Source organism: Mustela putorius, unplaced genomic scaffold (assembly GCF_011764305.1).
Source record: "Mustela putorius furo isolate JIRA1106 unplaced genomic scaffold, ASM1176430v1.1 tig00003909_pilon_pilon_pilon, whole genome shotgun sequence".
NCBI lineage: Eukaryota > Metazoa > Chordata > Mammalia > Carnivora > Mustelidae > Mustela > Mustela putorius.
In genome coordinates, this window is record NW_025422057.1 from 33591786 (window position 1) to 33615948 (window position 24163).

At 45.2% G+C, this 24163-nt stretch overlaps 1 protein-coding gene across 1 annotated transcript in view; it reads right to left on the bottom strand.

Annotated features, from left to right (window-relative positions):
- Positions 1 to 20153: 20153 nt before the first annotated feature.
- The window catches only part of LOC101693826 (syncytin-1-like), a 58206-nt gene continuing 54196 nt past the window's right edge, over positions 20154 to 24163 (bottom strand). The window contains exon 3 of the mRNA XM_013054557.2: positions 20154 to 22183. Within this exon, the coding sequence (XP_012910011.2) occupies positions 20484 to 21686 (1203 nt within the window). The 5' untranslated portion in view covers positions 21687 to 22183 and the 3' untranslated portion in view covers positions 20154 to 20483. The remainder of the gene's footprint in view (positions 22184 to 24163) is intronic.

Genomic DNA, 24163 nt, shown 5'->3' on the forward strand with positions numbered 1-24163 from the left:
CCACTATACACTGGACATCACAACACCTGGCCTCAAGGCTTTGGGGTCACCCTCCAATCAGGTGTGTCATGGGCCTTGCTGGCACCTGGCAGGAGGCAGAGAGGTAACAACAAGAGCTTCGTTGCTACTGTCCTTGTGTGTTTTCTTTGGGTCAACTTCTCAGTCTCCAGGAATCAAAGTCTCAAAATCAATCATCATTTTTCCTTATAACAGTAAGTCGTCCTCTCCCTTTATTTCCCTCTCTCTCATCCATTCCACCCACACCCTCAACCTCCCTACACACCTTCAAACAAAGATTCTGTATCTTGGGGTTTTCCTTGGGCGAACACAGGTTAAAATCCTTCGCTTGTTTCCAATGCTCCCAATAATAGTAACAGCTGCCCTATCTGTAGGTGGGCCCTGGTCCCACTACACACTAACTGACTCATTTAATCTCCACGACTATCCCCCCATTTTCCAGATGAGGAGACAGAGCACAAGGAAATTAATAACATTAACAGGTCTCACAGCAAGGAAGTAGGCCAGAAAAGTAGTGCTTTGTGGAAAAAACCATGAACAAGTGTGTCCTGCAGACTACCATTAAATGTAAGCGTGTACACGAGCTCGCGCGCACGCACAAACACACACACACAGATATGTGGGGTGGGGGCACTTGGGAACAGGCAGTAAGAGGGATACTTGCTCTTCACTTCTGAACCTTTTGAAAACTGAATTATAAGTTTCTCCCAACAAATGCGGCTCATTGCTCTCTGTAGTCCTCTGCCCCTTTTAAGGGATTCAGACCCATCTCCAGGCCCCCAACCCCGGCCGCACACAGGCCAGCTGTCTTAAGGTCAGGAGTGCCAGGCTGGGCCTGCTGAGGGAGGAGACAGCTGGACCCCAGGTCACAGACAGTGTACATGGCTCACTTCCAGAAACCAACTGTTAAGGGTGACACTCACCCCAAACTCGTTTTTTGTTTTTTTGTTTTTTAATCTGCATCAGGCTTGCTGGGAAGGTAGACACTTGGGGGGCCTGGACACAAACAGGACCCCCACCTCTCTTCACCTGATTTCTATTGTCAGCCCTTCCTGTCAGGGAAGACAAAGGCTTGCATTCCACAATTAGCAACAGAAGGTTTAAAATGCAAAATCATGGAGGAGCTCACAAACCCTTGTGAAAGAGTTTCCACTTAGGTGTTAATTATTTCCACCTCCTTCCTGGGCTGGGCAGAAGGTGAGGAGGGAAAGGAGGGAGTGGGAGAGGGGAAGGGGGGCAAGGAAGCCTGTGTGGACCGTCCCCCTCACCCATGTGCCCCCCTCACACAGGCCCCGGGGGTTGGCGGGGGCGGGGTGGGGCTCACTCGTCACCCCTCCCCACATGGAGCAGAACTGGCCAGAGGGGCTCCCTTCCCCTTCCCCATCACCATCTCTCAGGAGCACTTCTCTAGACTAGGAAAGCTGGGCAGAGCCACAAAGGAACCTAAGAAATAACCACCTGACCACCCCTGAAGGAGGTGCAGACCTTCCAGGAGCCCAAGATAGGTGCCATCCGTAAAGTCTTCTGTCTGGGTGGGCTTGTTCCCTGTTGCCCAGAGTAGACAAGGGTCTAGTTCCCTGTTGTTCCAAGACAAGGGTCTTGTTCCCTGTTGCCCAGAGTAGGACAACTGAGGGGAAGCCACCAAGAGAACAGAGGAACGTGCTAGGGAGGTACCCAGAGCTGATCAACCCAATAAATGATACCCAACATCTGTATTTTTTGGCTTAAAAATGGCAGGAGTAACATACACTTATTCAAAGTGTGAGAAAAAGTGTGAGAGTATAAAAGTAAAACTCCCCCTCTCCAGACTAGAGTTTAGCGTAGGTTTTTCCAGAACTTTCTATGTATATATAATCAAGTACATATGGAGAAACTTTTACAATAATGAGATCACATTCTAGGTTTTGTCCTGTGGCTTGCTCTTTTTTCCCACTCAGTAATATATGGCGGCTATCTTTTTTGTATCATGCGTTTGACCCCTGTGGTTGATATCAGTTATTTAAATAAATACCTTATAAGAAGTTGTTTTCATTATTCTTCTGACTCTCAGACAGTGCCTATTTAAGGGAGAAAACTTGGAAAGCACACAGACACATACAGAAGGAAACAGAAGACCCACAATGCCAGCACCCTGAAATACCCACAGTTCCCCACTTTGCCTGCTTCTGGAGGGCCGGAGAGCCAAGGAGCTGGGGGGTCCTGCTGTGCCAGTACTGATAGCAAGTAGGAAGTGAGCCCTAGCAGGAACCAGGTGCTGCAGAGAGCATCACCCGCAGTCCTCAGCCCTAAACTGCTTCCGGGTGTGCACCAGGACACAAGTGCGGGGCCACGGTGATGGCACTGCTCACTTCCTGCAGGAAAGGCTGCTGCCCTTACTCTTCTATCAACCCTTTTGCTGGTTTCTTCTTTCTCCCCAGGAAACATATTACAAATTCTTCAACAATCTCTTCCTTCTCCTTCCCAGCCAGCTGGACCGTAATGTGCATGAACCAAAGACCATCTCCTGTCTCTGTGCTGTGCCCAACACATGACTGGCTCCCCATAACGATCTACTGAATAAATGAATCAACTAAGCCGATGTGCTTGCACACCCCTGACCTTTGCTTATAACACTTTCCCTGTCTGCAGCACCCTTGCCTTCCATACACAGTGTCCATCCTTAGGGCTTGCTTCAAAGCTCATCTCCTCCAAGCCTTTCCTGGAAGACTCACTTCTCTTTACTCAAACCAGCCCTCATTTCTCTATTTTTTTGGTTTTTGCCAATCATTGACCAGATGGGCCAGCATTACCAATAGTTTATACATTTTTTTATGTTGGCAATCTGAGCCAAGGGAAACTGCTCTGGTGAGTTGTACTGCTTCAGTCTCAGAGCAGAGGTTAGGAGACCGCCCGTGTGATCTGCCATACTTTCTCTTTCTTGGTCAGTTTCCTCTTTTGTAAACGAAGGGGTTGCCCTACAGTCATTCTGTGGTTTCTCCCAAGTGCCAAGTGGTATGATTCCAGGCTTGGATATATGTTTCCATTCTTTTCACAAGGCCTTTCCTTTTGATAAGAAGTCTCACCTCCTGAAAAGACTTCATGAATCTGAATTCCTGGCTTTAAAAATTTTAAGACTCTGCAGTTGTAAAACACAAAATGGCCTTCATTTAATTAGAGCTGATTTTTAAGAGTGATTCTTGAGTTTGCTAATTATTCTTTCTTATTCCACATCATAGTTGTAATTTATGACATATGGACAGTGCCCTACTTCTCAGTGACTTAGTGAGAGCTCGTGATGCCTCCCTGTGCTACCTCTCTTCCATTTTGCCCAGAGAAGTTTTGGCTTCTGGCTTCTGAGAATCTGGCTCTGATGCTGATGTTACCATCATTATCAAAGAAGTCAACACCTTTGAGATCCCTGAAGCTCTAAGAAGTCCAGTTTCCAGAGCTCTTTTATATGTCCCTTCCCCCACCACCTACAGCTCCAATTACACCAAGCCTAGGGTCTCCTTCCATGACAGGCATTGCCTCTCACCTTCTCCCAGCTAGATTAGTCCCCAACTTGTCTATGAACCTATGGTGTGTTTAACTTTAGTTCCTACATGTTCTATTTGGTTCTTCTCATACCTGCTATATTTTTTTAGAGCTTATTATTCCCTACAAATATGTTCAAGTTTATAACTTATATAATAAATAAACTTATTTTATAATTTGTCTCTGATAATTTCACTACTGAAGGTAGGTGTAGGTTTGTTTCTATTATCTGTTGTTTCTATTGTTTTTCACTCCTGTTGCATTTCTTGTGCAAACCACAATCTTCAGGGATGAAAACACTTTAAATGATACACAGAAACAAAATCCCTCAATCATTCTTAAACCCAGTAATTCACAATCATCTTGACGCAGGAAAAAGGGATATGTGTTGGAAATATATGTGTAAGCCCAGGGTCACCTGTCTGTTGGAATTCAGTCTACTGAACTTTTGATATCATCTCCTTGAAAAGCTTACTTCCTATGACCTTTCTTCCTCATCCTTGGCTTTAACTCACCCACTGCCTTCAGGCTTACCTTGTAATTGTTATGTGATGTTCGCAAAGGTTATCACATCCATTACTACTGTGATTCTCCCTATAGTCCTTTGAGATAGGCAGAACTAGGGATTTTTATCACCATTTTCCAGATAATAAAACAGTTTCTGTGAGTTCAACTGTCTTGCCCAAAGTCAGAAAGGTATAGAATGGGAAGAGAGATATCAAACTTTGGCGCTGTTTTCTCCCATGTAGCATCTGTCCATTGGTGGATTACAGGCAGGTGACCTCTCAAACCAAACCACTGCATTTCTTGCCAAGAGACATTTCCTTCCAGCACTGAGGTTGAAAAACATGACATTATGGGAATGAGCCACACCTTTCCTGGTCACTTCAACTGGCTGGAGGGTGATAGCTCCTCCAGCATGGCCCTCAACACTCTTTCAGTGAGGTTTGGTTTCCCACACTGAGCCAACCCTGAAGCTCTTATCATTTCTCTTGCATCCTGAGAGGAAGAGCAATCACCTAGAAAAGATGGAAGGAAGGAGGAGGGACAGACCTCATTAACAGGAGCTGAGGAACTGGGCCTGTTGGGTCAGATCTGTTGGAGCTGAAAGCCCCTAGAGAAATGTTGCACCTACTTGCAGAAACCTTTACAGCAGGAAGAAGGAGAGACAGACCACTGAGTTCTGGAAAATGAGATTTTAGAAAATGCCTGCAATAGTTCAAAAGTAGACGTCTCTGAAGGCTGGAACGCTCCCCTGGGGGGTGAGAGGTAGGGAACTCTAAACACCGTTTTCAAAGATATCCCAGCCTGTCTAGCTGATGACTGCTGGAATGTGAGGACCCAGAGGAGCAATGGGCCAAACACTTTATTCAGTAAGCAATCTAATAGGAATACAAAAGAGACAGACTCCTTTTAGAGCTTCAAGGACCCTTGAACCCCGTGAGATGGGGTCTCTGAACTTCTGGGTTTTCATCAACAAAATAGGGCGGAGCAATAACAGTATTGCCTATGTTATAGGATGGTTTAGAGAGAATGAAATAACCTGAAGCATATGAAGCGCATGGCAACAGCTAGTTAGTATTTCTACCTTCCTTTTATGAATGGAATCACTGAGGTTCCGAGAGATGACATGCCCCAGATCATGCAGACTGGGGCTGATCAGACTGCCTCATGGGTGATCATTAGAGTAAAACACTTATTTGAATTTTTTTTGTGTGATTTTTTTTTAATTTCTTTTCAGCGTAACAATATTCACTGTTTTTGCACCACACCCAGTGCTCCATACAATACATGCCCTCCCTAATACCCACCACCTGGTTCCCCCAACCTCCCACCCCCCCGCCCCTTCAAAACCCTCAGATTGTTTTTCAGAGTCCATAGTCTCTCATGGTTCACCTCCCCTTCCAATTTCTCCCAACTCCCTTCTCCTCTCCATCTCCCCTTGTCCTCCATGTTATTTGTTATGCTCCACAAATAAGTGAAACCATATGATAATTGACTCTCTCTGCTTGACTTATTTCACTCAGCATAATCTCTTCCAGTCCCATCCATGTTGCTACAAAATTTGGGTATTCATCCTTTCTGATGGAGGCATAATACTCCATAGTGTATATGGACCATATCTTCCTTATCCATTTGTCTGCTGAAGGGCATCTTGGTTCTTTCCACAGTTTGGTGACCGTGGCCATTGCTGCTATAAACATTGGGATACAGATGGCCCTTCTTTTCACCACATCTGTATCTTTGGGGTAAATACCCAGTAGTGCAATTGCAGGGTCTTGGGAAGCTCTATTTTTAATTTCTTGAGGAATCTCCACACTGTTCTCCAAAGAGGCTGCACCAACTTGCATTCCCACCAACAGTGGAAGATGGTTCCCCTTTCTCCACATCCTCTCCAACACACGTTGTTTCCTGTCTTGCTAATTTTGGCCATTCTAACTGGTGTAAGGTGGTACCTCAATGTGACTTTAATTTGAATCTCCCTGAAGGCTAGTGATGATGAACACTTTTTCATGTGTCTGATAGCCATTTGTATGTCTTCATTGGAGAAGTGTCTGTTCATATCTTCTGCCCATTTTTTGATATGATTATGTTTTATGTGTGTTGAGTTTGAGGAGTTCTTTATAGATCCTGGATATCAACCTTTGTCATTTGCAAATACCTTCTCCCATTCCGTGAGTTGCCTCTTTGTTTTGTTGACTGTTTCCTTTGCTGTGCACAAGCTTTTGATCTTGATGAAGTCCCAAAAGTTCATTTTCACTTTTGTTTCCTTTGCCTTTGGAGACATATCTTGAAAGAAGTTGCTGTGGCTGATATCGAAGAGGTTACTGCCAATTTCTCCTCTAGGATTCTGATGTTATTTGAATTTTTAAAAAAATGTTCTCAATGGTTTCCTCTTCTGTAAAATGGTGTGGGTTTGTTTTACTAAAATATATTCTCAATACTTTATCCAAAACCTTGGAGCCAGGTGTGTTCTAAGCTTAGAAAGTTTAATGTTAGGGGTGCCTGGATGGCTCAGTCCCTTAATCCATAAACTCTTGATTTCCACTCGTATCATGAGCTCAGGGTCATGGGATCAAGCCCCAGGTTGGGCTTTATGCTCAGCACAGAATCTGCTTGTCCCTCTCCTTCTGCTTCTCTCCCTGTTCTATCACTCTCTCTCTCTGTGTCTCCCCACCTCCCCTCTGAAATAAGTAAAATCTTAAAAAGGAAGGAAGGAAGAGAGGAACGAGGTAAGTTAGTTCAATGTGAATGCCAGTCTCCAGCGGGTATTGGGCAGAACCCAGTATCAAACACATCAGTATTTCTACAGCAAAATGTGAGTGTTTACATTAGTGGGATAAATAAAGACTGCAAATAGTTTCGGGCTGGCTCAGGTCAGACTTTGCTAACCTGCTAACCTAAAATTTTAATAAAAAGAATTTTGGTTTCTAGAGCTCTGAAATTTCAGATTATGGACCTGTGACGCCTACTTCAGATGGTCTGAAGGGTTCTACAGGATGGTCCCCCTCAAGTGGCTGGCATAGGTGGGAGCTCGATATTAAAATTCGCTGTTCTCAGCAGCTGGTCCAGTGCTCAAGTACAAGCTGTTAACTCATGGAGAATGTCTGGCCAGGATATGACAATCTCAGAGACCATCAGGAAGATGTCCTATCCTAGCACTCAGCTCAAGCATACCATGCCCTTCCTGCAGGGCTGAGGAACATATGAGAAGGGGGCAATGTCCCATGAAAATCTCCCATACCAACAGTCTATAAGCTTCCTTAAAGTACCATTAGAGTTCTACTGGGTAGGAGTCCAGATTCAGAAGACTCTGGAAACTGTGAAGGTTATTTTAATTAGAGAATAATGGGGATGATGTTCTAACCCAGACACTGAAACCTTAAGGTCAAGACTGGTAACACAAAGGAACAAAAGACTTGGGTGTGGCCTATGGCAAGTGGAACAATCCCTGCCCAACCCAAAGGGAAGATGCCACCCACTTAAAGTCATTGACTTTCATGTGGGTATTTAAGCCTTGTGCTGCCTGATCCTTTACAAGGAGTCAAAATCTGAAATATGTGAGATATCCTGGCCTTTACCTGGTGGCCACTAGTTTTGTTTTAATTTATTTATATGGGGTGTGGGGGAAAGGCAAGGGAGGGGCAGAGGGAGAAGGAGAGAGAGAATCTCAAGCAGACTCCCTACTGAGCACAGAGCCCAACATGGGGCTGGATCTCACAACCCTGAGATCATGACCTGAGTCGAAACAAAGAGGCAGACGCTAAACCAACAGGACCACCCAGGCGGCTCTGCCACTAATATTTTTAAACAGTGTACAAACCTAACAAAATGGCTGTGGACCTCTGATCTCAACAATCATAGTGAGAATAATTTAACTGAGAGCTTACTGTGTGCTAGGCAGTGCCCTACAAATACAAGGTGCTTATATTTAATCCTACAGCAACACTATGAAAGAGAAGCTATTAGTGGCATTTACAGAGCAGGAAAATTGAGGCTCAGATTACAACATTACATAAAAATGGTTAATGTCCTACAAGTTAATAAAACTGTAACCCTGGGGGCTCTCCTTTCTATAAACAGAAATCATTTACATCCCTACTGAAAAAACAACTTAATCAGTCTTCTACAAGCTAATATTCAAAATTACAGAGTCTGGACTTTAAGCAACAGTTGTCTCAGTCAGCTCAGGATGACATAACAAAATACCAACAAATGGGTGGCTGAAACAACAGAAATTTATTTTCTCACAGGTCTGGAGGCTTCAAGTTCAAGATCAAGACCCTGGCCACTTCAATTTCCAGTGAGGGCTCTTTCTAGCTGTAGATGCCCGTTTTCTTGTTATGTCCTCACATGACCTTCCTGGATGCATGCATGTGGGGTGATGGGGACAGAGAGAGATCTCTGGTGTCTCTTCTTATAAGGACACGAAGCCTGTCGAATCAGGACCTCACTTTCATTAGCCTTAAGCCCTTCTTTAGAGACCCCATCTCAAATGATAGCTACAATGGGGTTAGGACTTCACGACACAAATTTTGGAGAGACACAAACATTTAGACTCTAGCAGATAATAAATAGTAAGCCAAACAAAATGATAATTACTTAGAGCATCAGAGAGTTGTAAAGTTATTTTGTCAGACAGTTCTCTGACATTGAAACAAAGCATGCAATAACTTGTTTGTCTTATTTCTAAGTTTTGGAAATTTTTTCTTAATAAGAACTTTGAAAGAAAATCTTCACGAGCCATCATCTGATAACTCAGGAAAGATGTTTTGTTCAGATGAAAATAAAAGTTTGCACTGAAAACTGACAAAATGAATACTAGCAAATTTTATCCACAGATTCTCTTGTTAAAATAGTCTTTGTATCCTTACCAAATATGTCTGCCACTAAGCTTCATTCGGAAAGGCTGGAATTCTCGTGATTTTAGCTTCTCTTTCACTGGTTACATTTTATTTTACTTCATTTTTAAAAGACTTATTTATTTATTACTTTAGAGAGAGCATTTGTGAGTGTGAGAAAAGGGAGGGGCAGGGGGAGAGAATCTTAGGCAGACTCCCTGCTGGGCGTGGAGACTGAGAAAGGGCTTGATCTCATGACCCTGAACTTATGAGCTGAGCAGAAATAAGAGTCAGATGCTTAAGTGACTGAGCCACCCAGGTCCTCTCACTGGTTACACTTTGAACTGGTGATTCCTTTTCAGAGTCACTGTAGCCTCCTGCTAAGATTTATGTGATCCTCTAAATTTATTTAACAGACCCCACAGTTATGAAGCACACATCACTGTGCCAGGCATTGTGCTCAGGCTTCTTGAATATGCTATATGATTTAATCCTCCTGTTTGCTCTGTGAGCTAGATGCTACTGACCCCATTTTACAGATGTGAAAACTGATGCTCGCAGCTTGTAAGTAGAAATGCCAGAAATCAGACTTGGACTTTCTCACTCCAAGTCTGATGTGTTTGCCATTGCTTTGCGGTTTCAACGTTAGGGTTATTTCCTGGGAAGACTGCAGCGGTAGTATTTATTAATTAAACAAATAGGTGTTGAGCACTCAACTTCATGTTGGTAGTCACTAGATCTAAAGCAATGAACACAATCCCTGTCCTTGCAGATCTTATGGCCAGGGAGGTGGTTAAATCTTACACATTTTGTGTCATTTCTTTTTCTTTCATTTTCAGATAGTAACATGCTCTAAACTCATTCTAGGATCTCAGGTAAATACTCTGTCTGGGATCCTTAGTCTCTAAAACCTGAAACACAGACAGTTTTGCCAAGAGAGGTCAACGGCAGGGCCATGGCCAGAGCACCTGAGGTGTCTGAGGAAACCGTTTCCCAGTGGCACTGCTGTCAGCTGCCTCCAGTACAGAATCAAGCCAGGATCATCAGTACATGAGAAATGGCCCTCTGACAGTATTTCTTTCCTAAATAAGGACGGTCTTCCTAGGCAGTTCACTCCACTGGAACTCTTTCTGCTTCACTGAAAGGCTTACTGGCAAATATTCCTTTTTGGATTTAAAAAAAAAAAAAAAAAGGAAAGAAAAAAAGGGCTTTTTAAAGATGCAGTACAAGAAAAATGAGATTCCCTTCTATATTCGATTATTTCTCTTCGTTCAAACCTCTAGAACAACTACATCCACTTAATTCCACAGATGGACAAAAACCTCAGAGGACTGGCTCTCCTCTATAAAAAGGAAAAATTACACAGGGATATCGTAAAGACAGAAGTCAGGACTTGGCCATTATTTCCAATTAAGAAGCTATTTCCGAACTCACCAACTGAACGCCTACGTAGTAGGAACTCAACAGATGGATGGACGGATGGGTGAGTAATTAATTCAACGAATACTTATAGTAGCTCTTGACTCGGGTTTTCTCTGCTAGAGAGGAAAAGTGGGAAATTTTTCTGGTCTGGCGAGTCACAATTTGGGCAGTTTTGTAACTCTGGGTTCAATACCAAGGAAGTATCTAGGCACTTGCTATCTGGACCTCCAAAGACAGAAAGATATCAAGCTTGTTGGAGCTGATCATACCTCTGGGCTGAAAACACATGAGTGTGCCCTGACTCGTACCCATGAGTTCAGTGTCCTCTGAGCTATTTTTATTCTTTATTTTGTATCCATAGCATTATTTCTCCAACCCTGAATAACTGGGCTTACTTGATTACATTCAGCGTATGTCTTCTCTGGAGGTTTTATTGCCATATTATTGTTCTCACTGGCCTGTTTATGCCATAGAATGCAAACACTGCATTCTGAAAAGGACGGTGTGTTTTTTCACGTGAGGGAAAAAAAGAGTCATAATTGGTTCTGATTGTTACACATGAAGAATAGGCCCTGTCATCTCTATTTAAACTCAGTGAAATGAGAAAATGAAGTTCCAGCTCTGAATGAACAATCCATATTGCCTAAGTAGAGTAATTATAAAGGGATAAGTGGAGACCAATGGAAGGAAGGCTAGAGGCCAAGACGCAGCCCAGACGGCAAAACAAGCGCTCACAATGCATCGGGCCTCCTGACACTGCCCGCGGGCCACGCAGCCTCCAGCAAGGCGGTGAACCCCTCCGCCCTCATCTCTTCCCCTACAACAGAAGGAGATAGATCCTGGGGATCTCTCCCTACTTCAGAACCTTGCTTTTCCCACTAGAATCTTGCTATTTACTAGTATTCTGGCTTTTTCAGAGGAAAAACAAGATAAGATCCTTAATTCAGGTAGAAACTAGCTTAATTCTCCCTCTCCCTTTGGCTCAGCCATACATTCCTTTCGGCCCCAAGCCACGTTTGCTGTTTCAGCTTCTTCAATATTATTGTTCTTGTTGCCATTGACTTTGTCTTTCCTTTCTCTTGACACATTCTCCTGGGCATTCCTGCTGTTTGCTGCAATGTCAACCACAGAGATAACCGGGTGACGAGTTGTGAACCCCAATGTTGAGTCAGAACAGATAAACAGCACGTCCGGGGAAAAGGTACTTGAGGTATTTGCCTCTGAGGTAACTGTCAGTAGCCAAGGTTTCACATAAGCACTTTCTGATATTTGAGTTTTTTAAAATAGAACCTTTATGAGAATTCTTTTGACCCTGCAATTTCCCTCTAGGAATGCACTTCACCAGAGTGCAAGGCTGTAGGTTCAGAAATGACCTCAGGGCACTGCTTGGAAGAGTCAAAATGGAAACAACCTAAGTGCTCTCTGACGGTTACAAAAATCATGGTACATCCAAACAACAGGCAGTCCGTGATGTTTCTAGAACACTGAGCAACTTGGACACCTTGTTCAGAGGTCCCATCAAAGGACATAAACTCTATAACAATTTCTCTGTATAATGCAGAAACATGAGCTTCCTACTCATATCATTTAGATATTAGTAGGGAAAGGCCATGATACTCTACTCCTTTTTGTAAATAAGTGTGTATGCGTATAAAGTTCTCCTAGAGGTGAAAGACCAGACTTTTACTCTCTTCCTGATTAGAAATGCAGCTCTGTCCAGATTAGCCGACATCTAATGTGCCCCTACCAGGAGTGCTACGTGCTGGGACTAGAGAGATGACTGGATTTCTGACATTCAAAGGCACAAAGAGACCCAAACAGATAGTCATAGTGCAGTGTGTGTGTCTGCTATGAAAGGGTTAGCCTTATGAAGCTGTGGGAATGTGGGATTTGAGGTTGAGGATCAACCTAACCAGGCTGGCAGGGGACAGTGGGGATGGGAGGTGGAGATGGTGGGAGTAGGGGCCGTGAAGAAAGGTTTCTCAAAGGAGATGGCCCAGAGCTCAGGCCAATCCGAGATCAGGCCTGGTCTTTCCAGGATCATTCATACTTGGCAGTTGGACTGCTTCACCTTACATTGCATAGTCCTGCAGAAGACTTCTCTCTCCCTGCCTTCCTTCTTCCCCTCTTTTCTCTCCCAGCTCAGCAAGAGACACCCAGCCTATTCCACTTCGTTCCTCTGTGCCTCTCATTTGGATACTCCCAGGACAGTGTGGCTAGGTGTTCAGTGTTAATTGTGGGACTTGAACCTTAGTTTCCACATCTGTGAAATGGCACTGACCACAGTTTCCAAGCAACACAAACAACACGAACAAAAATAAACAAGCGGGACTACATCAAACTAAAAAGCTTCTGTGCAGCAAAGGAAATCGTCAACGACATGAAAAGACAACCTACTGAAGGGGAGAAAATATTTACAAAACATATCACTGACAAGGGACTAATATCCAAATCTTAAAGAACATGTTAAAAATCTGATTAAGAAATGGGCTAAAGGTTTGAATAGACATTTTTCTCAAGAAAAAATACAGATGGCTAACAGGTACATGAAAAGATGCTCAACATCACTAATCACCAGGGAAATGCAAGACAAAACCACAATGAGATATCACCTCACACTTGTTAGAATGAATAAAATAAAAAAAGACTAGAGGGGCTCCTGGGTGGCTCAGTGGGTTAAACCTCTGCCTTAGGCTCAGGTCATGATTTCAGGGTGCTGGGATCAAACTCCACATTGGGCTCTCTGCTCGTCGGCTTCCATCTCTCTCTCTGCCTGCAGCTCTGCCTACTTGTGATCTTTCTCTCTCTCTCTATCAAATAAGTAAATAAATAAAATCTTAAAAAAAAAAGACTCGAGATAACAAGTGTTGTTGAGGATATGGAGAATGCATTGTTGGTGGGAATGCAAAGTGGTACAGGCACTATGGAAAGTAGTACAGAGGGAATTAAAAATGGAGCTATCCTATAACCCGGCAATTCCACTTCTAGGTATTTATCTGAAGAAAATGAAAACATTAACTCAAAAAGATGCCTGCAGCCACAAGTTCATCGCAGCATTATTTATGATAGTCAAGATATGGAAACAACTTAAGTGCCTACTGATGAATGAATGGATTCCTATATATATGAATATATATAAATATACGTAGGTTCTAGAGTATTAGTCAGCCATAAAAAAGAATGAAATCTTGCCTTTTGCAACATGGATGACCTCGAGGATATCATGCTATGTGAAATAAGTCAGAAAGAGAAAGGCAAATACTGTATAATCTCACTTAGATGTGGAATCTAAAAGATACAATAACATGTAAAAAACCAAGCTCATAAATATAGAGAACAGATTAGCAACTGCCACAGCTGGAGGATGAGGGGCTGAAGAATTGCGTGAACTGTTTTGTTTTGTTTTGTTTTAGTTTAAATCCATTGAGAAAATGTATGAAATAATAATTTTTTTTAAGATTTTATGTAATTATTTGACAGAGAGAAATCACAAGTAGATGGAGAGGCAGGCAGAGAGAGAGAGGGGGAAGCAGGCTCCCTGCTGAGCAGAGAGACTTGATCCCAGGACCCTGAGATCATGACCCGAGCCGAAGGCAGTGGCTTAACCCACTGAGCCACCCAGGTGCCCCAATAATAAAAATTTTTAATCATAGTGTTTATCTTTAAAGTTATTAACAACGAAAGCTAGCACAGATGGTTGATCACATATGAAAAACTACGCTAAGCACCTTTAAACATATTATCATTTCATTTCATTCTCAAACAACCGGTGAAGTAGTTATAATGCTATCCCCATTTGACACACCCTGAGAAATGACCACAGAGTGGTCAAGTAACTTGTCAAGGCTACCAGCTGGTCATGCTCTTAGCCCAGCATGCTGCTTCAAGGACGAGCTGAAATGGTGAGTATTGATGCTCAGCAGAGTGTTTAGCTTAGTATGTCCGTGACTCAGTAAATGTGCATTATTGCTGTTGTAGGGGAGAAGCTCCATTCAGTGCAAAGACTTAACCGCTTTGGCTTTTCTTTATCCTCAGCGCCCTGAATGAATGATGCCTGACACATAGTAGGTACTCCAAACACAGGTGATGAATTTATTATCCAAGAGTCCTTGGTCCCATTTTTTCTCCTGCTCTGGGCCAGCTCCTCTCTTAGCTCCTGCTAGGTCAGGGGTTCCTGACATCTTAGGACAAGACTGAAAATAGGGGGGCTTTTTAAATCTGTGAGCAAATCACTGACATGGTTTGGCTTTGGTGGCTTTTCCCACGACCTTAAATTTTTGCCAGGATATTGGAGAAGATCCTTGACAGTAGTACTTAAGGGAAATGGTGAAAACAAAGATATTGACGTCATAAAGTCTGGTGGCTGAGAGGGTGAATTCTGGACTCCAATTCCGGCTCTGCCACTTTCTAGCTCAGGCAGATAGATTACTTCTCTATGGCTCAGTTACCTCTGGCTTAAAACTCAGACAAGAATAGCATATACTACCTACCTTGTTCGAAGGGTGAGACAACACAACTTAGGTGTCCTGTGTTTGGTTCAGAGACCACAGCAGCAGCCCAGCAAAAGCACAAACCCAGGGGCTGCCCTCAGTTTTCTTTCTGTTAGGATTTTCCTTCAATCCTTCCAAAACTGATACTCACCAAGAGGAATCCTTTTGCATTTGCAAGTTTGCAAATAAAGGAAAAATGCTTTTATTATCATTGTCAGATATGATTAGTAATTCTACCTGCTAATAGAAATGTTGCTGGAGGGCCCGGGTGGCTCCATCAGTTAAGCATGTGACTTTTGATTTCGGCTCAGGTCATGATTTCAGAGTCATAAGATCAAGCCCGGCGTCAGGCTCCACGCTGGATGAGGAGACTGCTTAAGATTTTTCTCTCTCCCTCTGCCCCTCCCTTGCCTTTCTCTTGAAAGAAAGGAAAGGGAAGGGAAGGGAAGCAAAGGGAAGGGAAAAAGAAAAGTAGTCACTGCAGCCAGCAGTACACTAGTAACTGTTAACAGGCTCTCTAATGAAGGAGGAAAAGAAGGGGGTTAGGGAGAGAGGGGAGGAGGAGGAAGAAGAGGAGAAAACCCTGATTGGAAAGATTTGCTAATGTCCCTGGTATAAATAGTCCCACTACAGTTGGTTTTAAGCCACTGATGGATGGCATTGGCTGTGGGTTTGTAAAGAGATGCTAACAACCAGCTTTCCACTGACGCCAGTGATTGTGGGTGTCATTTCATCCGAGGATACTCACTTCAAAAGTGTTGATTACATCCCTCAGTTCAGCTTGATTGATTTCCGGCCGTTAGATGAAGAATGAGATGTACCGTACCTAAGAGGCAGTGCTGTAGACTGTACCAGCCTGCTGGGGTCACACCATGGCTCCATCACGTACTGGCTCCAGGGCCTTGGACGTGGATAAGCTGTTGACTATCTCTGTCCCTCAGCGGCTTCCCTTGTTAGTTGGGACTAAAATACACCTGACCTTCTCTGTGTACAAGGACATTGTATGGAGTGCCAGCCTAGTCCCTGGTGCGTATGTATAGTACATGTTAGCTGCTATTATGAGCATTGAGCTAGCACAAGGGATTCTTGCAGCCAACACAATAATTAGTGGCTAACATTTACACAGAAAATCTTCATTCATAAGATGCTTTTTCACACATTATCATATTTGACTTTCATAATAACCACAGTTGAAAAACCTGAGGGCCAGCATCCTATCTGATTATATCTGATGTTGTGGCTGTTCGGTGGATCCCTTGTCCTTCAACACGTGGTCCTAGGTTCAGAGACATGTCTTAAGTAGGCACATTGGAGAATGTGAGTTTATATCATGAAACTGGGTCTGCCCTCCAAAACTCCTTTAAAATCTTCCAAGTTCTAGGAAGGAATCAAGGAACACGTGACTTGCAACATAACAAGGCAGAAAGGCAGAAAGCAAATCAAGAGATCTAAACTGGTGTTCTAGAGACCCAGAGTGGAATTACCCTTGTCTTAATAACTCTTGAGAATCTTGAGGAGCCAGGCTTGCACTAATACACAAATGGACTTAGCTCCAACTGGCCCTCCAGCTCTTCCCCTCACAGGCACTGAAGGAAGCCCTCCGAGCCATGTTTTCTGCCCGATTCCCACTGGCGCTCGGCTGAGGTGAAGTTGCCTAACCAGTTCCAAGATGGGGGACACATTATAGTACTAAATATTGAGAAAATAGGCTGTTGAGGAAAAAAGCCTCTGAAATGTGCTTAGTATTTTCTATTGAAATATTTGTTCCTTGCTGTTTTCTTCTCTTTTTCATTGTGATAAAATAAGCATAACATAAAATTCACCACTTGAACCATTTTAAAGTGTGCAATTCCATGGCATTTAGTACACTCACAATGTCGTGCGGCTATCACCACTGTCTAATCCAGAATGATTATGAAAGCAACCTCTGAGTTCATCCATAGACAAATGGATAAGGTATATGTGGTTTATGTATGGGAATATTACACAGCCATAAAAAAGAGTGAGGCTGTGCCATTTGTGATCAAATGGATGGACTTAGAGGGTGTTATGCCACTAATCTTTTTGTCTCCATGGATTTGCCTATTCTGGACATAGCATATATCTGGAATCATGTAATGTGTGGTCTTTTATGACCAGCTTCTTTAATTGAGTACCGGGTTTCCGAAGTTCATCCATATTCTATGATGTATCAGTACCTCATTCCTTCTAGTGACTGAATAATATTCCATTGTGTGGACAGACTACATTTGGTTTACCCATTCATCGGTTTGTGGATACGTGGGTTATTTCCACATTCTGGCTATTATGAACACTGCTGTTATGAACATTTGTGTACACATTGTTGTTTGATCATCAGTCTTTGGTTCTTTTTGGTATATACCTAGCAGTAAAAGTTCTGGGGCATACAGTAGTTCTGTTTATTTTATTAAAGCTCTTTTCTTATTATCAAAGGCAAATCTAGGGAAGAGCTGTCTTAGAATAGGCAGTATGAGCTTTGAGACCAGAGAAACCTGCCTGAGTCTCAGCTTTCTGACAGGCAGCAAGTTAACCCTATTAACCTTTCTCTGACACAGCTGATGGAAGAGCGAGCCCTCAACAATGACAGCATTACTAGTAAGCAGTTATGTGTGTAATACTTCATTATGCCCGAGACTCAGAAAAAGAAGAGGAATTTCTTTTCTTTTTTTAAAATGAGGCTGAGGCTTTACTTATTATGTCCCAGTCTCCAAGCAGAAGTGGTGCAAATGAGGTAATGTTGGGCTAGTTAATAGTTGACTCTTACCAGCTCCCAGCCCCACCTGCTCATCAAATTAGGCCTTAGGTCCCCTCTCTCCCAACACTTATTTTTTCAGAATTCCCAAAGGACTCTGCTCGAGGTCTCCCCCCAGTTCCACCCCCCGCCCGTGAAGCACCATGCCCTGTCCCCACTACACCACTGCCCTCTGCAGGGACTCTGCGGTGGTCCCCTTGGACCTGCAGGGCTGCTGTTCAGTCTCAGCAGAATGGAAGGGGAGTGGGGGCAACTTGTCCTCTGCCTGCTCAGTGTGACATTTTGTCCCTTGGGCTCTGAAATAACAGCACTTGGGCACAGTCTCAAAAAGTCTCCCTGGCAGAGGGCCATCTCTATGACAAGGGGGACAAAAACAGGGACCACTTCCTCCGTTCTTCCTCCTTCCCCAGGCACTCCTGAGAGTAATAACAATGACAAAGAAACCCTGCACCCTCCTCCCTCAACCAACAGCCAAACTGCCATGCATATCAACTCATGCAAGCAGGCCTTGGGGTGCAGAGCCAGCCCATCCCCTCCCGGGAACACCTCACTCAGTGTGGATAGCAACTTTCCCCAACAGTCTCAAACAGTCCGCAATCTTGTGAACTCGCTGACTTTATCCCATTTCACAGACTGTGGAAAAGTATTACAGTAAGAGATGTTCAATATCAAACAGGCCAAGCCAACGCAGCAAGCCACAAATTTGGCGAATTCCCATCCATCACCCTTGGCCAGGGATTTGGTTATCTTAAGGCACATTGCTGGAATGCCTGGACACCTGCATATAAACTTCCCTCTGTGGCTTCCTTTTTCTAGTTAATTGTTCAAGGATAACCCTGCTGATCCCCTATCTTTGCTGGCTATGGTCTTTTATGACCCCTGATAGGATGCCAGACCACCCCTTGGTATGTAAAAGTTTTAGACAATTTAGGGTCTGTGAAAACAGATGCCAATCTTGGCTCCCAAAAGGCTAGGATGGTAGGAAAAGTCAGGGTCTGGCCTTGTGTTGTTTACCTTGGCCGGCAGGAAGAAAATGAGGTTCTGGAAAGCGTGGATGTAAAGAGCCTGCCATCCTGTCATCCATTATGGATGGAGGATGGGATTTTGAGATTTAGATAAACCTGGACCAAGATGCTCACCTGGTTTTATCCATCTTTTTAAAGGAGCCCCAGGACTCATAGCAAGCCTCCATTTCTGAGGGATGCATGTGGGTGTCTAATCACAAGTGGGGAAACTGACGCTCAGAGAGGCTAAACAACCTGGCCAAGTTCACAGAGCTCGGCTAAGCCAGGGAAAGACTGCCCCAAACCAAGAAGCTGGAAGGTGGAGTCCTCACTTCAGGCCAGGATGGCCAAAGAACTTTTCCTCCAACCCCCAAAGCTGTGATCTCTTCTCGGCCCCAGGCTGTTCCCACTTTCCAGGACTTGTGAGAATTCCAGGGCCTCCTGGACCAGTACAGGAAATAATCACTTCTTCCTTTTCACAAATCTCTAACTGCAATTTAGCATTTCCTTTGATCGGCAATGTTGGTAGAGCCTGGGACTTTGTAACTAAAATCACATTATTTACACTCATAGCCATTCCAAAATTAAGGCAGTTATCTTCTATATCTTATTTACTGTATTAGTAAAGGAGCTCATGCATTTCTATGTCACAATTTGCTTTTAAAATATACACTGATAATTTTATATCAATATAATTGGTTTCCTTTGTGATCATGTTATATCTAACACACACACACACACACACATATATAATTTCGTGCATTTTAAAACATTATTTGGCGCATCATTTGCAATAGTCAAAAGGTAGAGGTAGCCCAAGTATCCACTGACAGATGAATAAACACAACGTGGTATATACATACAACTAAATACTATTCAGCCTTGAAAAAGAAGCAATGTTTGACACACACTACATCATGGATGAACCCTGAGGACATTATGCCAAGTAAAAAAACAGTCACAAAAGGACAAATACTGTATGTTTCTGTAAAGTTTTCCGACGAAATAAACACAACACCAGGCAAAGTGGGTGTAAGGCAAGGTTTATTAAAGGTTCTCTCCGGTGAAGTTTCAGGGCCCAGGTGAAGGGGAGCCGAGAAAGTTGCGCCGGGAGGAGGTGGGCACCCTCGGGCGAGGTTCCACAACTCTGGAAAGCAGAGTGGGGGAAGTCGCGCCCAAGGCAGGGAGGAGGGGGCTTTTAAGGGGTCTTGGGGAAAGCTCAGGGGTCTTTTGGCAAGTTTCCCTTATTTGGATATCCCGCCTGCTCATCGGGATCCCATTAGTCCACAGGAGCCTGGGGCGGGGGTCTCAGATTCCTGCTTGGGCCTTTGTTCTCCTGTCCGAGCGCAGGTCTTGTGGCGGGAACTTCCGCCATCTTTAGTAGCCCTTCCTGCCAGCCCAACATTCCGACCTTTTGCTTAATATAATGGTGTCAGGGGCGTCCACTCGTTTCTGGCTACTTCCTGCTGACAGGGGGCGTCGTCATAGGGGTAGTCGGAAGTGGGCAGGTGAGAGTAGGGCTGGAGGAGGAGTTGATTGACGGATACTCGGGCAAGTTCTTGTAGGCGACCCTGCAAGTACCGGAAAAGACAGGGAGCAACTGAGATTAGAAGGAGGATTATGCATACAGGTCCTGCCAGAGGGAGCAGCCAGGTTACCCAGTTGTAGGGGTCCAGGCCCCAGGAGGACGTGTCTTGCTGCCGTGCTTTGATCCGATCCCTGAGTTCTTTGATCTTGGAAGTAACTATACCTGATTGGTTAACAAAGTAACAACATTCTTCATTTAAGAATAGGCAGGTGCCCCCTTTTTCGGCGGTCAGAAGGTCTAAGGCCCGTCGGTTCTATAGAGCTAAGGCTGCCAGGCTGGTGACTTGCGTCTGTAGGGCTGTGACGGAGTCAGCAACCTGTTCCATATCATCATTCAGGGCTTGGGAGAGTCTGTAATAAAGTCTATGGAGGTTCCTATCCCTGCTGTTCCAGTTGCCGCCCCTATGGCTACTCCTGCCCCTATTATGAATGGGAGGAAGGCGGCCCTTTCTTCACAGTGTTGGGGGAATAGGATGGACAGCAGCTGGGATTCAGAGTAAATGGTGGTAGAAGGAGATAGTAGGATGAATATACAGCCCAGGGAGTCATTAGTGGTCAGACAGCGATAGATTCCCTGAGGGCACGAGAGAAATATTCCCGAGGGAGTACAGTACAGGAGGGAGGAGTTAGTGATGTTGGCAGCTGCTGTGCTAAGGGGGGAGGACACATTAATAATAGGTATGTTTTCCCCAATGGGGCCAATATGAACCATACTATTTGTGGTCGTGGAGTTGGGGAGTGGCCAATCCATAGGGAGGGGTATCCCTACAATGTTAGAATGTGTTGAAAAAGGGAAACAGATCCAGCAGTCACTGTCACCGTTTTTTGACACATTTTGCCATAGGTTGTAACTAGAGTTCAGGAGGGCCACTGTCAGTTGTTCAGTGGTAGAGGATTTTTGGATGCTACCGAGATTAATGCCCTTATAGACCAGGTTGTTGGGGGGTTGGAGTCGTTTAGTCAGGTCCGTGACTGCTGTTTTAATGTGCTCACGGCTAGCCTGGTCCTGGGCCCCCCCATCGGAGAGGCCGACCTGACCCAGATAGGTCCAGCAAACTTTTCCAGACCTGGGGTAGATGTTGCAGGGGGCAACACCTCGTTTGGCTGTCACAAGGTCAGAGACCCAATAGGTTTTCTGGTCATACATACAGGTTGTCGGTTCCTTTCCCTGGGAGCAGGTTGCAGGCATATAAGTAAAGGCTGAAAAATAGTGAGAAGTACCTGAACCCCTCATGCAGCTAGACTCACATGATTCCACCTGGCTTGTCTGGATTAGAAGGAATATGAGAAGGGGCCCTAACCAAGCAGAGTTTGGTGGGGCCTGCCATCTGGGAAGTCCAATTAGTCTCTGTGGGTGCCCGTTTGAGATTGTTGATAGGTACCCATGCAGAGTGCCCCAACAGTTTTGCAGCAGTTGGGGTGGTAAGGACAACTGTATAAGGCCCAGTCCACCAAGTTTGTAAGGAGTCTGGCCGCAAGCTTTTGAGGAGGACCTGGTCCCCAGGGGATAGATCTCGTATACCCCCTTCGGAAGCATGGTCGCTAGGGGCTAGGATGACAGGTCGGCGTGAGCCCTTAAGAGAGCTCGGAGGAGAGTAAGGTAAGGTAGATAGGATAAAAGAGGTGGCGAAATGGCCGGAAGGCTATGATTTATAAGAAAGGGCCGGCTGTACAGTAATTCGAATGGGCTTAAGCCCGAAGGCCCGCGGGGCGTAGCCCGGAGTCTGGTGAGAGCCAGGGGCAGAAGTGTGGGCCAGAAAAGACAGGTCTCTAGGGTAAGTTTGGTGAGTTGGGCTTTGAGCAGCCCGTTGGCCTTCTCTACCTTACCCGATGACTGTGGGTGGTATGGGATGTGAAGTTTCCAGGTTATGTTGAGGCTCTCCGCTACCTGTTGGGTTACACTGGAGATGAAGGCAGGTCCGTTGTCTGACTGGAGGGTCCGGGGCAATCCAAACCTCGGGATGATGTGCTCGATGAGTATTGTAGCCACTATGTCTGCTGTTTCCCGAGCCGTGGGGTATGCCTTGATCCAACCTGTGAACACATCAACCAAGGTTAATAGGTAGCGAAAGGTTTTATGGGGAGGCATGTGAGGCATGTGAGTGAAGTCCAGTTGCCAGTCTTCCCCCGGCTGATGGCCTCGGAGCTGATGGTTAGGCCCTGGTCTGCGGATTCCTCCCTGTGAATTCACAGCGGAACAGGTCTTGCAAGCCCTGTGGACAACTTCAATTACTTTAGATAAGGAAGCATGATAGAACAATGGCTGAAGAAATTGGTGGAGAGCCTTTGGGCCAATATGGAGGGATCGGTGGATGTCAGTAATTAGGGTGTGTGCGCCAGATTGCCTGGCAGGGCAATCCTGTCCTGAATGTAGATCCCTTATCTCCAATTTTTCCTCCCTGTGCCTGGAGGGCTTGTGTTTCCTCTGTAGAGTAGGAAGGCTGGTGAGGGGTGTTAAGAAAGAGGATAGGAGACGCAGGGGTATTTAGGGCCGTTTTTGTCTGGCCACTGAGTCTGCCCTGTTGTTGCCTAGGGAGACCAGATCCCTGGTTGTTTGGTGGCCTCGACAGTGGACAATTGCTACCTCAGTGGGCAGACTAAGGGCCTCAAGCAACTTGGCAATGAGGGGCCCATTAACTATAGGGGTGCCCTTGGTAGTTAGGAACTCCCGTTCTTGCCAAAGAGCAGAGTGTGTGTGAGTTATGAGGTAGGCATATTTAGAGTCAGTGTAAATGGTGACTCGTTGTCCCTTCAACAGGTGTAATGCCCTGGTGAGAGCTACAAGTTCAGCCTTCTGGGAAGTGGTTCCGATTGGGAGGGGAGCTGTCTCTAATACCGCATCCATAGTGACCACAGCATAAGCAGCGTGCCTCTGGCCATCTGAGGCCAGGAGGGAGCTGCCATCTACAAAGAGCACGCGGTCAGGGTTGGATAGTGGTTGATCAGAGAGACTGGGATGGGGAGGAGTGAGGTCTTCTATAAGTTGTAGGAAGGAGTGAACAGGTTCCGGGGTGGGTGAGGGTATAGGCAGTAAAGTCGCGGGGTTTAAGCAGGGGGCGGTAGAGAGAGAGATATGAGAGTTTTCTAGGAATAGCAGATGGAATAGCTGGAGACGAGGAGTCAGATGGGCCAGAGATCGGTGGCTAAGGGGGTCTGTGAGTCGGTGGGGAGAAGCGGCTGCCGCTAGGGCCCTGAGGCAAGGTTGCCATCCCCGGGCGGTGGCATCCAGTTGCTTGGATAGGTAGGCTATAGCCCTATGCATAGGCCCCACCTGTTGTGTTAGGAGGCCGGTGGCCGAGCCGGAGCGCTCATCGGTGTAGAGATGGAACAGTTTAGAGAGATCAGGTAGGGCTAAAACTGGCCCGGTGGTAAGGCGGTCTCTCAGCTTAAGGAATGACTGGCGGATTGAAGTGGGATCAGTCAGGGGACCCTGGGGGGTCTCTTTAGCTGCCTGGTACAGAGGACGGGCCAGGATAGAGAAATTTGGAATCCAATGTCTAAAGAACCCGACCAACCCAAGAAAAGATAGTATTTCATCCGCCATTTGGGGAGGTTGGAGTTCTTGGAGGAATCTTATGTGGTCCCCAGTAAGGGACTTAGAAGTGGGAGTCAGAAGTATGCCCAGATAGGTGACCGAAGGGGCACACAATTGGGCCTTAGAGGGGGTGACTCGATATTCCTTGGCCCCCAGGAAATTAAGTAGGGTGGAAGTGTCGTCTTGGGAGACCGAGAGGGAGGGGCTACAGAGGAGGAGGTCATCCACATACTGTAGTAGAGTGCTGGCCTTAAGGGCACACTGCTGTAAATCTGTAGTCAAGGCCTGGCCGAAAATGTGGGGGCTATCCCTGAACCCCTGGGGTAGGACAGTCCAAGTTAGTTGTCCAGAAACGTGTGTGTTGGGATCCTCCCAGGTGAAGGCAAAGAGAAAATAAGAATCAGGGTGCAGGGGGATAGTGAAAAAGGCGTCTTTTAGGTCCAGTACAGTAAAGTGAGAGGTGTTTGGGGGAACGCGAG